This window comes from Salmo salar, chromosome 05 (assembly GCF_965601325.2).
Source record: "Salmo salar chromosome 05, fSalSal1, whole genome shotgun sequence".
Classification (NCBI taxonomy): domain Eukaryota; kingdom Metazoa; phylum Chordata; class Actinopteri; order Salmoniformes; family Salmonidae; genus Salmo; species Salmo salar.
Window position 1 is genome coordinate 94,995,001 of NC_138295.1, and position 15,076 is coordinate 95,010,076.

The window sequence follows — 15,076 nt, forward strand, 5'->3', positions numbered from 1 at the left end:
ACTACACCTGTTGTATTCAGCATTTCACTGTGAGGTCTACTACACCTGTTGTATTCAGCATTTCACTGTAAGGTCTACTACACCTGTTGTATTCAGCATTTCACTGTAAGGTCTACTACACCTGTTGTATTCAGCATTTCACTGTAAGGTCTACTACACCTGTTGTATTCAGCATTTCACTGTGAGGTCTACTACACCTGTTGTATTCAGCATTTCACTGTGAGGTCTACTACACCTGTTGTATTCAGCATTTCACTGTAAGGTCTACTTCACCTGTTGTATTCAGCATTTCACTGTGAGGTCTACTACACCTGTTGTATTCAGCATTTCACTGTAAGGTCTACTACACCTGTTGTATTCAGCATTTCACTGTAAGGTCTACTACACCTGTTGTATTCAGCATTTCACTGTAAAGTCTACACCTGTTGTATTCAGCATTTCACTGTAAGGTCTACTACACCTGTTGTATTTGGCGCATGTGACAAATCCAATTTGATTTGAAGTATGTACCTGTAGATATTCTGTAATCTGTTCATACAGAAATAGAAGCATGGAAGTGTCATCATGGAAGTGTCATCATGGATGTGTCATCATGGATGTGTCATTATGGATGTGTCATTATGGATGTGTCATCATGGATGTGTCATCATGGATGTGTCATCGTGGATGTGTCATTATGGAAGTGTCATTATGGATGTGTCATTATGGATGTGTCATCATGGATGTGTCATCATGGATGTGTCATCGTGGATGTGTCATTATGGAAGTGTCATTATGGATGTGTCATTATGGATGTGTCATCATGGAAGTGTCATTATGGATGTGTCATTATGGATGTGTCATCATGGATGTGTCATCGTGGATGTGTCATTATGGAAGTGTCATTATGCTAGTTTGAAGCAACAACGTATTTCATTCCAAACTGATCTCAGGAACAAAACTGTTTTTGAATCTTCTGTAAATGTAAAAGGCAAACTCAGAATCTTTCTCTGATATATTATACACTGTCAATGAAAGAAAGGAGAGGTAGAATACAAGAGGAGAAGGAACGAGAGAGAGAGAGAGAAGAGAGAGAATGAAAAAAGGGGGTTATTACCTTGAGAATGTCTCCTTGTGCCAGTTGGAAAGTGCTTGCTGAGACGTTGATGCCCTTTCCTGTCTCCACCTGAATGCTGTAGACACACTCGTGGCTGTTGTCGTAGTTTAGTGGGTAGTTGGGAGACAACAGGACTCCTTCGCTGTTGGAAACGGTTGATCCGCACTCCGCTACAGGACAAAGACACAGCGTAGAATAAAGTGACCAAACGAGAGAATTCTCTTCAACGTCTGTAATGTTTCCCTGTAACGGATAGATTTGGTGTATCATTACACTGAGCAAATATCGAGAGTTCAAATGCATTCCGAAAAGGCTATTTCTAATCGCTATAGTTTTCAAAGTCTGTTTCCTTTCCTCGCTGTCACCGTGGCGTCATCATCAGTACTGTGAAAAAGCGGTCTAACAGCACACGTTGGATAACAGTTTGAGTACACTTCTGAAATCCCTAAAGCTTTCATTCACAATATCATTATTACATTCAAGTTACAGACTAGAAAGATAGAGAGATACAGACTAGAGAGATACAGACTAGAGAGATATAGACTAGAGGGATACAGAATAGAGGGATACAGACTAGAGAGATACAGACTAGAGAGATACAGACTAGAGAGATATAGACTAGAGAGATACAGACTAGAGAGATGTAGACTAGAGACATACAGACTAGAGAGATACAGACTAGAGAGAAAGAGAGATACAGACTAGAGAGATATAGACTAGAGGGATACAGACTAGAGAGATACAGACTAGAGAGATATAGACTAGAGGGATACAGACTAAAGAGATACAGACTAGAGAGATATAAGACTAGAGAGATACAGACTAGAGAGATATAGACTAGAGAGATACAGACTAGAGAGATACAGACTAGAGAGAAAGAGAGATACAGACTAGAGAGATACAGACTAGAAAGATACAGACTAGAGAGATACAGACTAGAGAGATGGAGAGATACAGACTAGAGAGATACAGACTAGAGAGATACAGACTAGAGAGATATAGACTAGAGGGATACAGACTAGAGAGATATAGACTAGAGAGATATAGACTAGAGAGATACAGACTAGAGAGATACAGACTAGAGAGATACAGACTAGAGAGATACAGACTAGAGAGATATAGACTAGAGGGATACAGACTAGAGAGATACAGAATAGAGAGATATAGACTAGAGAGATACAGACTAGAGAGATACAGACGAGAGAGAAAGAGAGATACAGACTAGAGAGATATAGACTAGAGAGATATAGACTAGAGGGATACAGACTAGAGAGATATAGACTAGAGAGATATAGACTAGAGAGAAAGAGAGATACAGACTAGAGAGATAGAGACTAGAGGGATACAGACTAGAGAGATATAGACTAGAGAGATATAGACTAGAGGGATACAGACTAAAGAGATACAGACTAGAGAGATATAGACTAGAGAGATACAGACTAGAGAGATATAGACTAGAGAGATACAGACTAGAGAGATACAGACTAGAGAGAAAGAGAGATACAGACCAGAGAGATACAGACTAGAGAGACACAGACTAGAGAGATACAGACTAGAGAGATACAGACTAGAGAGAAAGAGAGATACAGACTAGAGAGATACAGACTAGAGAGATACAGACTAGAGAGATACAGACTAGAGATACAGACTAGAGAGATACAGACTAGAGGGATACAGACTAGAGAGATATAGACTAGAGAGATACAGACTAGAGAGAAAGAGAGATACAGACTAGAGAGATACAGACTAGAGAGATACAGACTAGAGAGATACAGACTAGAGAGATACAGACTAGAGAGAAAGAGAGATACAGACTAGAGAGATACAGACTAGAGGGATACAGACTAGAGAGATACAGACTAGAGAGAAAGAGAGATACAGACTAGAGAGATACAGACTAGAGAGATACAGACTAGAGAGATACAGACTAGAGAGAAAGAGAGATACAGACTAGAGAGATACAGACTAGAGAGATACAGACTAGAGAGATACAGACTAGAGAGATACAGACTAGAGAGATACAGACTAGAGAGAAAGAGAGATACAGACTAGAGAGATACAGACTAGAGGGATACAGACTAGAGAGATACAGACTAGAGAGATACAGACTAGAGGGATACAGACTAGAGGGATACAGACTAGAGGGATACAGACTAGAGAGATACAGACTAGAGAGATACAGACTAGAGGGATACAGACTAGACAGATACAGACTAGAGAGATACAGACTAGAGGGATACAGAAAAAAGAGATAGAGATACAGAAATACAGACTAGAGAGATAGAGAGATACAGACTAGAGAGATTGAGAGATACAGACTAGAGAGATTGAGAGATACAGACTAGAGAGATTGAGAGATACAGACTAGAGAGATATAGAGATACAGACTAGAGAGATACAGAAAAAAGAGATAGAGATACAGAAATGCAGACTAGAGAGATAGAGAGATACAGACTAGAGAGATTGAGAGATACAGACTAGAGAGATACAGACTAGAGAGATACAGACTAGAGATACAAGCAGGATCGAGGACACTGTCTGAGACCTTATACCTAGAGACTAGAGCGACTGAAGCAGGATCGAGGACACTGTCTGAGACCGTATACCTAGAGACTAGAGAGACTGAAGCAGGATCGAGGACACTGTCTGAGACCGTATACCTAGAGACTAGAGAGACTGAAGCAGGATCGAGGACACTCGTATACCTAGAGACTAGAGCGACTGAAGCAGGATCGAGGACACTGTCTGAGACCGTATACCTAGAGACTAGAGAGACTGAAGCAGGATCGAGGACACTGTCTGAGACTGTATACCTAGAGACTAGAGAGACTGAAGCAGGATCGAGGACACGTATACCTAGAGACTAGAGCGACTGAAGCAGGATCGAGGACACTGTCTGAGACCGTATACCTAGAGACTAGAGAGACTGAAGCAGGATCGAGGACACTGTCTGAGACCGTATACCTAGAGACTAGAGAGACTGAAGCAGGATCGAGGACACTGTCCGAGACCATATACCTAGAGACTAGAGAGACTGAAGCAGGATCGAGGACACTGTCTGAGACCGTATACCTAGAGACTAGAGAGACTGAAGCAGGATCGAGGACACTGTCTGAGACCGTATACCTAGAGACTAGAGAGACTGAAGCAGGATCGAGGACACTCGTATACCTAGAGACTAGAGCGACTGAAGCAGGATCGAGGACACTGTCTGAGACCGTATACCTAGAGACTAGAGAGACTGAAGCAGGATCGAGGACACTGTCTGAGACCGTATACCTAGAGACTAGAGAGACTGAAGCAGGATCGAGGACACTGTCCGAGACCGTATACCTAGAGACTAGAGCGACTGAAGCAGGATCGAGGACACTGTCTGAGACCGTATACCTAGAGACTAGAGAGACTGAAGCAGGATCGAGGACAATGTCTGAGACCGTATACCTAGAGACTAGAGAGACTGAAGCAGGATCGAGGACACTGTCTGAGACCGTATACCTAGAGACTAGAGAGACTGAAGCAGGATCGAGGACACTGTCTGAGACCGTATACCTAGAGACAAGAGAGACTGAAGCAGGATCGAGGACACTGTCTGAGACCGTAAACCTAGAGACTAGAGAGACTGAAGCAGGATAGAGGACACTGTCCGAGACCTTATACCTAGAGACTAGAGAGACTGAAGCAGGATCGAGGACACTGTCTGAGACCGTATACCTAGAGACTAGAGAGACTGAAGCAGGATCGAGGACACTGTCTGAGACCGTATACCTAGAGACTAGAGAGACTGAAGCAGGATCGAGGACACTCGTATACCTAGAGACTAGAGTGACTGAAGCAGGATCGAGGACACTGTCTGAGACCGTATACCTAGAGACTAGAGAGACTGAAGCAGGATCGAGGACACTGTCTGAGGCCGTATACCTAGAGACTAGAGAGACTGAAGCAGGATCGAGGACACTGTCTGACACCATATACCTAGAGACTAGAGAGACTGAAGCAGGATCGAGGACACTGTCCGAGACCGTATACCTAGAGACTAGAGCGACTGAAGCAGGATCGAGGACACTGTCTGAGACCGTATACCTAGAGACTAGAGAGACTGAAGCAGGATCGAGGACAATGTCTGAGACCGTATACCTAGAGACTAGAGAGACTGAAGCAGGATCGAGGACACTGTCTGAGACCGTATACCTAGAGACTAGAGAGACTGAAGCAGGATCGAGGACACTGTCTGAGACCGTATACCTAGAGACAAGAGAGACTGAAGCAGGATCGAGGACACTGTCTGAGACCGTAAACCTAGAGACTAGAGAGACTGAAGCAGGATAGAGGACACTGTCCGAGACCTTATACCTAGAGACTAGAGAGACTGAAGCAGGATCGAGGACACTGTCTGAGACCGTATACCTAGAGACTAGAGAGACTGAAGCAGGATCGAGGACACTGTCTGAGACCGTATACCTAGAGACTAGAGAGACTGAAGCAGGATCGAGGACACTGTCTGAGACCGTATACCTAGAGACTAGAGAGACTGAAGCAGGATCGAGGACACTGTCTGAGACCGTATACCTAGAGACTAGAGAGACTGAAGCAGGATCGAGGACACTGTCTGAGACCGTATACCTAGAGACTAGAGAGACTGAAGCAGGATCGCGGACACTGTCTGAGACCGTATACCTAGAGACTAGAGAGACTGAAGCAGGATCGAGGACCCTGTCTGAGACCGTATACCTAGAGACTAGAGAGACTGAAGCAGGATCGAGGACCCTGTCTGAGACCGTATACCTAGAGACTGAAGCAGGATCGAGGACCCTGTCTGAGACCGTATACCTAGAGCCATATACAGAATACAGTAGCTATCCATTCCTCCTGTTGTCCACCTTTCTCCTCTGCTATAAATAGACACTTGTATATACATTGTCCTATGCACAGTCCACACAGAGCCAATAAGCAAATGAAAGCAGCTGGCCACGTACCCACACACCTTGGCAGAGGGGCACTCCACATGCGGCGTCCGCCTCCCAGGCACCAGATCTCCCTCGCCCCCTTCAGGCGATAGCCCGTATTGCAGGAGAAAACCAGCGAGTCTCCGATGCCAAAGCTGATGCCTGTGTGCCAGCCAAACCTGGGGGTCCCGGGGTCCTCGCACGGCTCCAGATTATACTCTAAGGAAACAACCAAACAACACAGGGTCTTTCTCAACAACAACAACAAAAAGTCATCTTTCCTTGATTCATCACATCCTCTCTCCTTGAATTCCTTCTCTAAAACACATTGGAGAAGGAAGTCTGAGGTGAGGAGACCACGGATCTCCTCCTCCAATGCAGTTTGGGGTCCCGAGGAGAGAGGAAGCGAGGAAAGATGAATTAGGAAAGAGGGGAAGTCATTTGGGGGGGTTAATAACAAGGAACAACATGGTGAAAGGAAGGGAAAGGGAAAAGTGGGAAACCCATAAGGACATCGCTCGTTCAACTCTGCTGAACAAAAGCTCTGACGCTGGTCGCTACATTACCTAAACCAGTCAATCTAATCAAAGGTTAATAAAAGGTAGTGGGCAGGAATTATAAGCAGGACAATCTATAGATGATAATTACAGTATGCACACAGAACACACTCTTGGGGTAAGACCATGAATAGTCATGAGTTGCTGCACCAAGTTACTCTTCCCTCTGATGAGCAGGAGGCAAACATTTAGCCAGGCTGTTTCAATAGCAGAAGTTAGTCCCATTAACTCTGATAGAGAAGAAGTTAGTACCATCTAATCTGTATCTCTGTATCTCTCTAGTCACTATCTCTCTATCTCTCTAGTCTGTATCTCTCTAGTCTGTATCTCTCTAGTCTGTATCTCTCTAGTCTCTATCTCTCAAGTCTCTATCTCTCAAGTCTCTATCTCTCAAGTCTGTATATCAATAGTCTGTATCTCTCTATCCCTCTAGTCTGTATCTCGCTATCTCTCTAGTCTGCATCTCTCTAGTCTCTATCTCTCTATCACTAGTCTCTATCACTAAAGTCTCTCTAGTCTCTATCTCTCTAGTCTGTATCTCTCTAGTCTGTATCTCTCTAGTCTCCATCTCTCTAGTCTGTATCTCTCTAGTCTCTATCTTAGTCTGTATACCACTAGCCTGTATCTCTCTATCTCTGTAGTCTGTATCTCTGTAGTCTGTATCTCTCTAGTCGTAATATCTCCAGTCCCATTAACTCTGATAGAACAGAAGTTAGTCCCATTAACTCTGATAGAACAGAAGTTAGTCCCATTAACTCTGATAGAACAGAAGTTAGTCCCATTAACTCTGATAGAACAGAAGTTAGTCCCATTAACTCTGATAAAGCAGAAGTTAGTCCCATTAACTCTGATTAAACAGAAGTTAGTCCCATTAACTCTGATAGAGCAGAAGTTAGTCCCATTAACTCTGATAAAGCAGAAGTTAGTCCCATTAACTCTGATTAAACAGAAGTTAGTCCCATTAACTCTGATAGAGCAGAAGTTAGTCCCATTAACTCTGATAAAGCAGAAGTTAGTCCCATTAACTCTCTTAAAGCAGAAGTTAGTCCCATTAACTCTGATAGAGCAGAAGTTAGTCCCATTAACTCTCTTAAAGCAGAAGTTAGTCCCATTAACTCTGATAAAGCAGAAGTTAGTCCCATTCACTCTGATAAAGCAGAAGTTAGTCCCATTCACTCTGATAAAGCAGAAGTTAGTCCCATTAACTCTGATAGAGCAGAAGTTAGTCCCATTAACTCTGGATATTATAGGTGAATGCACCAATTTGTAAGTCGCTCTGGATAAGAGCGTCTGCTAAATGACTAAAATGTAAAATGTAAAGTTAGTCCCATTCACTCTGATAAAGCAGAAGTTATTCCCATTAACTCTGATAGAACATAAGTTAGTCCCATTAACTCTGATAGAGCAGAAATTAGTCCCATTCACTCTGATAAAGCAGAAGTTAGTCCCATTAACTCTGATAGAACATAAGTTAGTCCCATTAACTCTGATAAAGCAGAAGTTAGTCCCATTCACTCTGATAAAGCAGAAGTTAGTCCCATTCACTCTGATAAAGCAGAAGTTAGTCCCATTCACTCTGATAAAGCAGAAGTTAGTCCCATTCACTCTGATAAAGCAGAAGTTAGTCCCATTCACTCTGATAAAGCAGAAGTTAGTCCCATTCACTCTGATAGAGCAGAAGTTAGTCCCTTTCACTCTGACAAAGCAGCAGTTAGTCCTATAAACTCTGATAGAGCAGAAGTTAGTCCCATTAACTCTGATAAAGCAGAAGTTAGTCCCATTCACTCTGATAGAACATAAGTTAGTCCCATTCACTCTGATAGAACATAAGTTAGTCCCATTCACTCTGATAAAGCAGAAGTTAGTCCCATTCACTCTGATAAAGCAGAAGTTAGTCCCATTAACTCTGATAGAACAGAAGTTAGTCCCATTAACTCTGATAGAACAGAAGTTAGTCCCATTAACTCTGATAGAACAGAAGTTAGTCCCATTCACTCTGATAAAGCAGAAGTTAGTCCCATTAACTCTGATAGAACAGAAGTTAGTCCCATTAACTCTGATAGAACAGAAGTTAGTCCCATTAACTCTGATAGAACAGAAGTTAGTCCCATTCACTCTGATAAAGCAGAAGTTAGTCCCATTCACTCTGACAGACCAACAGACAGACTACAGTCCTCTCCTCAGGATATTCCCCAGGACAGCCTGCTTGATGGTTGCATTGAAAATGCCCCCCTATTCCCTATGTAGTGCACTACTTTTCAGCAGAGCCCTATGGGCCGTGAGGTAGTGCACTACATAGGGAATAGGGTGCCATTTGGGTCATTAGCAGTCATCTCCTCAGGAGATTCACCTGGACAGCCTTCATGATGGGCACATCCCAAATTACACCCTGTTCCCTGCCCACTGGGCTCAGACAACAATTCAACATCTAGTCCACGTTGGTTCAACTCAATTTCATTGAAATGATGTGGAAACAACGTTAATTTAACAAGTGTGTGACCACATCCCCTATTGACCCTGGTCTAATGTAGTGGACCACATCCCCTATTGACCCTGGTCTAATGTAGTGGACCACATCCCCTATTGACCCTGGTCTAATGTAGTTGAACACATCCCCTATTGACCCTGGTCTAATGTAGTGGACCACATCCCCTATTGACCCTGGTCTAATGTAGTGGACCACATCCCCTATTGACCCTGGTCTAATGTAGTGGAACACATCCCCTATTGACCTTGGTCTAATGTAGTGGACCACATCCCCTATTGACCCTGGTCTAATGTAGTGGACCACATCCCCTATTGACCCTGGTCTAATGTAGTGGACCACATCCCCTATTGACCCTGGTCTAATGTAGTGGACCACATCCCCTATTGACCCTGGTCTAATGTAGTGGACCACATCCCCTATTGACCCTGGTCTAATGTAGTGGACCACATCCCCTATTGACCCTGGTCTAATGTAGTGGAACACATCCCTTATTGACCCTGGTCTAATGTAGTGGAACACATCCCCTATTGACCCTGGTCTAATGTAGTGGACCACATCCCCTATTGACCCTGGTCTAATGTAGTGGACCACATCCCCTATTGACCCTGGTCTAATGTAGTGGACCACATCCCCTATTGACCCTGGTCTAATGTAGTGGAACACATCCCCTATTGACCCTGGTCTAATATAGTGGACCACATCCCCTATTGACCCTGGTCTAATGTAGTGGAACACATCCCCTATTGACCCTGGTCTAATGTAGTGGAACACATCCCCTATTGACCCTGGTCTAAAGTAGTGGACCACATCACCTATTGACCCTGGTCTAATGTAGTGGAACACATCCCCTATTGACCCTGGTCTAATGTAGTGGACCACATCCCCTATCGACCCTGGTCTAATGTAGTGGACCACATCCCCTATTGACCCTGGTCTAATGTAGTGGACCACATCCCCTATTGACCCTGGTCTAATGTAGTGGACCACATCCCCTATTGACACTGGTCTAATGTGGTGGACCACATCCCCTATTGACCTTGGTCTAATGTAGTGGACCACATCCCCTATTGACCCTGGTCTAATGTAGTGGACCACATCCCCTATTGACCTTGGTCTAATGTAGTGGACCACATCCCCTATTGACCCTGGTCTAATGTAGTGGAACACATCCCCTATTGACCCTGGTCTAATGTAGTGGACCACATCCCCTATTGACCCTGGTCTAATGTAGTGGAACACATCCCCTATTGACCCTGGTCTAATGTAGTGGAACACATCCCCTATTGACCCTGGTCTAATGTAGTGGACCACATCCCCTATTGACCCTGGTCTAATGTAGTGGAACACATCCCCTATTGACCCTGGTCTAATGTAGTGGACCACATCCCCTATTGACCCTGGTCTAAAGTAGTGGACCACATCCCCTATTGACCCTGGTCTAATGTAGTGGACCACATATGGAACAAGGTAACATTTGGGATGCACCCCATCTCTGACAGGCTCCTTGTACTTGACCTTGGTTTACAATATTGATCCATCCTGAATCATCAGTCTCAGAGCTTCAGTCCAGCCTTAAGCCTGCTCTAGCCCTCACTGATAAATGGCTCTCCCTTCAGTACATGTTACTCTATGTGCTTTACCAAGATCTTAACTCTTCTGATCTCATCACTGAATGAATGTAGGAACTCTCAATCACTCTCTCTCTCTCTCTCTCTCTAACTCTCTCTCTCTCTCTAACTCTCTCTCTCTAACTCTCTCTCTCTAACTCTCGCTTTCCCTTCACCCCTCCCTCCCTCCCTACCTCCCTCCCTCCCTCCCTCCCTCCCATCTCTCTCTCTCTCTAACTCTCTCTAACTCTCTAACTCTCTCTAACTCTCTCTCTCTCTCTCTCGCTTTCCCTTCACCCCTCCCTCCCTCCCTCCCTCCCCCTATCTCTCTCTCTCTAACTCTCTCTAAGTCTCTCTCTCTATCTCTCTCTCTCTATCTCTCGCTTTCCCTCCCTCCCTCCCTCCCTCCCTCCCTCCCTCCCTCCCTCCCTCCCTCCCTCCCTCCCTCTCTATCCTTCTCCCTTCCTCCCCTCCCCCTATCTCTCTCTCCTCTCTTACCTGAGAAAGAGATGTTGAATCCTTGAAAGGAAATAGAGAAGTCTGAGATGAAGCGAAGCTGAGCCTTGTAGTTCCCGTAGAGGCCTGCGTTGATGGGCGCTGGGAGCTCGGAGCCGGTGAGGCGAGCTAAAGGCACGACGAAGCTGCCGTTCTCAGTGATCAGAAGGTAGTCGTGGTGATCTTCCAAGTGGAAGGAATGGAACATGAACTGGACCCCTGAACAGAGCAGAACAGAGAGAAGAAGAAGAAAAATCAGATCATCAGATTGGGATGGCATTAACATTTCTGACTTTTAAAGCTCTTCGAATGGTGAAATCTGATACAACAGATTTAGGCAGGTCGCCTACTGGTTAGAGCGGAGGGATGGCAGGTAGCCTAGTGGTTAGAGTGGAGGGACGGTAGAGTAGCCTAGTGGTTAGAGTGGAGGGATGGCAGGTAGCCTAGTGGTTAGAGTGGAGGGATGGCAGGGTAGCCTAGTGGTTAGAGTGGAGGGACGGTAGAGTAGCCTAGTGGTTAGAGTGGAGGGATGGCAGGGTAGCCTAGTGGTTAGAGTGGAGGGACGGTAGAGTAGCCTAGTGGTTAGAGCGGAGGGATGGCAGGGTAGCCTAGTGGTTAGAGTGGAGGGACGGTAGAGTAGCCTAGTGGTTAGAGTGGAGGGATGGCAGGTAGCCTAGTGGTTAGAGTGGAGGGACGGTAGAGTAGCCTAGTGGTTAGAGTGGAGGGATGGCAGGGTAGCCTAGTGGTTAGAGTGGAGGAACGGTAGAGTAGCCTAGTGGTTAGAGTGGAGGGATGGCAGGTAGCCTAGTTGTTAGAGTGGAGGGATGGCAGGTAGCCTAGTGGTTAGAGTGGAGGGACGGCAGGTAGCCTAGTGGTTAGAGTGGAGGGACGGCAGGTAGCCTAGTGGTTAGAGCGGAGGGATGGCAGGGTAGCCTAGTGGTTAGAGTGGAGGGATGGCAGGTAGCCTAGTGGTTAGAGCGGAGGGATGGCAGGGTAGCCTAGTGGTTAGAGTGGAGGGATGGCAGGTAGCCTAGTGGTTAGAGTGGAGGGACGGTAGAGTAGCCTAGTGGTTAGAGTGGAGGGATGGCAGGTAGCCTAGTGGTTAGAGCGGAGGGATGGCAGGGTAGCCTAGTGGTTAGAGTGGAGGGATGGCAGGTAGCCTAGTGGTTAGAGTGGAGGGACGGTAGAGTAGCCTAGTGGTTAGAGTGGAGGGATGGCAGGTAGCCTAGTGGTTAGAGTGGAGGGACGGTAGAGTAGCCTAGTGGTTAGAGTGGAGGGATGGCAGGTAGCCTAGTGGTTAGAGTGGAGTGACGGCAGGTAGCCTAGTGGTTAGAGTGGAGGGACGGCAGGTAGCCTAGTGGTTAGAGTGGAGGGACGGCAGGTAGCCTAGTGGTTAGAGTGGAGGGACGGCAGGTAGCCTAGTGGTTAGAGTGGAGGGATGGCAGGTAGCCTAGTGGTTAGAGTGGAAGGATGGCAGGGTAGCCTAGTGGTTAGAGTGGAGGGACGGTAGAGTAGCCTAGTGGTTAGAGTGGAGGGATGGCAGGTAGCCTAGTGGTTAGAGTGGAGGGATGGCAGGTAGCCTAGTGGTTAGAGTGGAGGGATGGCAGGGTAGCCTAGTGGTTAGAGTGGAGGGACGGTAGAGTAGCCTAGTGGTTAGAGTGGAGGGATGGCAGAGTAGCCTAGTGGTTAGAGTGGAGGGATGGCAGGTAGCCTAGCGGTTAGAGTGGAGGGACGGCAGGTAGCCTAGTGGTTAGAGTGGAGGGACGGTAGAGTAGCCTAGTGGTTAGAATGGAGGGACGGCAGGTAGCCTAGTGGTTAGAGTGGAGGGGCGGCAGGTAGCCTAGTGGTTAGAGTGGAGGGATGGCAGGGTAGCCTAGTGGTTAGAGTGGAGGGACGGCAGGTAAACTAATGGTTAGAGTGGAGGGATGGCAGGGTAGCCTAGTGGCTAGAGTGGAGGGACGGTAGAGTAGCCTAGTGGTTAGAGTGGAGGGACGGCAGGTAGCCTAGTGGTTAGAGTGGAGGGACGGTAGAGTAGCCTAGTGGTTAGAGTGGAGGGACGACAGGTAGCCTAGTGGTTAGAGTGGAGGGACGGTAGAGTAGCCTAGTGGTTAGAGTGGAGGGACGGCAGGTAGCCTAGTGGTTAGAGTGGAGGGACGGCAGGTAGCCTAGTGGTTAGAGTGGAGGGACGGTAGAGTAGCCTAGTGGTTAGAGCGTTGGGCCAGGAACTGAATGGTTGAATCCCCGAGCTGACAAGGTAAAAATCAGTCGTTCTGCTCCTGAACACAGCAGTTAACCCACTGTTCCTAGGCTGTCATTATAAATAAGAATTTGTTGTTAACTGACTTGCCTAGTTAAATAAAATAAAAATGTCAATTTTAATAGATGCATACACGTAACACTGTCACACTTGTCATAGTTCTGTAGGTCCATTTGTATAAAAAAGGGCTTTGAGTAAAGGACCGGATATTCTTTACTTTCTTACCTTTCCCGTGTCCGACCTCCACCGTCCAGGTGCAGTTTAGAGAGTTAGGGTAGAGTTCTGGATATCCAGGAGACAGAATGATACCACCAGGTCCTCTCACGTCCCCACCGCACGATGCTGGAGAATGACGAGAGACAATTATGCTAATTGACAATGCTAATGCTAGCCTGATGCTAATACACAATACTAATGCTAGCCTGGTGCTAAATACACAATGCTAATGCTAGCCTGATGCTAATACACAATGCTAATGCTAGCCTGACGCTAATATACTATGCTAATGCTAGCCTGATGCTAATACACAATGCTAATGCAAGCCTGACGCTAATATACAATGCTAATGCTAGCCTGATGCTAATACACAATGCTAATTCTAGTCAACTTAATGCTATGATCCTTCTCATGCTCCACTATTGACATACATCATCTATAATATATGGAATTTAGCGAACACTGTTATCCAACATTTTTTTTGTATGGTTGGTCAACAGGAATCAAACCCACATTTGTATGGTTGGTCAACAGGAATCAAACCCACTTTTGTATGGTTGGTCAACAGGAATCAAACCCACTTTTGTATGGTTGGTCAACAGGAATCAAACCCACTTTTGTATGGTTGGTCAACAGGAATCAAACCCACTTTTGTATGGCTGGTCAACAGGAATCAAACCCACTTTTGTATGGTTGGTCAACAGGAATCAAACCCACTTTTGTATGGCTGGTCAACAGGAATCAAACCCACTTTTGTATGGCTGGTCAACAGGAATCAAACCCACTTTTGTATGGTTGGTCAACAGGAATCAAACCCACTTTTGTATGGTTGGTCAACAGGAATCAAACCCACTTTTGTATGGTTGGTCAACAGGAATCAAACCCACAACCCTTAGTGTTGTAAGCACCATGCTCTACAAAATGAGCTACACATTTTGCATGTCTTCCTTAGTGACATCATCAATATGATCCTGTGCGTGTCTTCCTTAGTGACATCATCAATATGATCCTGTGCATGTCTTCCTTAGTGACATCATCTACTGCTGAGCTCTTTATCTCCCCACAGCAAAGTTAATGAGATAAAGTCTCCTCTCAATGGCGACTGGGCCAAGGTGTTAATGTCAGAGCCAGTTGAAAGTTTATCCAGATTAATTAGCCATTGTTCACCAGCCACCAGCTTTCTACCGACTGTCATTGTATTGTTATCAGTGTAAAAGGTATATGTTCTTTAAAGGACAATACTTGGCAAATATGACAATTTAAAATATATATATATTTTTTTAAATATGTTTTCTTTTCTTTTTTTGTTTTTGTAAACCCGGCCAGGCTGCTGGCATTATGCAGATGCCCTCCAGAAACACATCATCTGGCAGGCAAATATTTGAAGTTGAACTTGGTGGCTAGAGTACATGTTTTC

General features: G+C 45.5%; 1 protein-coding gene across 1 annotated transcript in view; it reads right to left on the reverse strand.

Annotated features, from left to right (window-relative positions):
- The window catches only part of LOC106606155 (CUB and sushi domain-containing protein 3), a 540,034-nt gene that overhangs the window by 338,509 nt on the left and 186,449 nt on the right, over window positions 1–15,076 (reverse strand). Inside the window, exons 20-23 of the mRNA XM_082975995.1 lie at window positions 13,669–13,785; window positions 11,190–11,405; window positions 6,070–6,258; window positions 1,097–1,266 (exon numbers count right to left, since the gene is read on the reverse strand). Of these exons, the coding sequence (XP_082832121.1) occupies window positions 1,097–1,266; window positions 6,070–6,258; window positions 11,190–11,405; window positions 13,669–13,785 (692 nt within the window). The remainder of the gene's footprint in view (window positions 1–1,096; window positions 1,267–6,069; window positions 6,259–11,189; window positions 11,406–13,668; window positions 13,786–15,076) is intronic.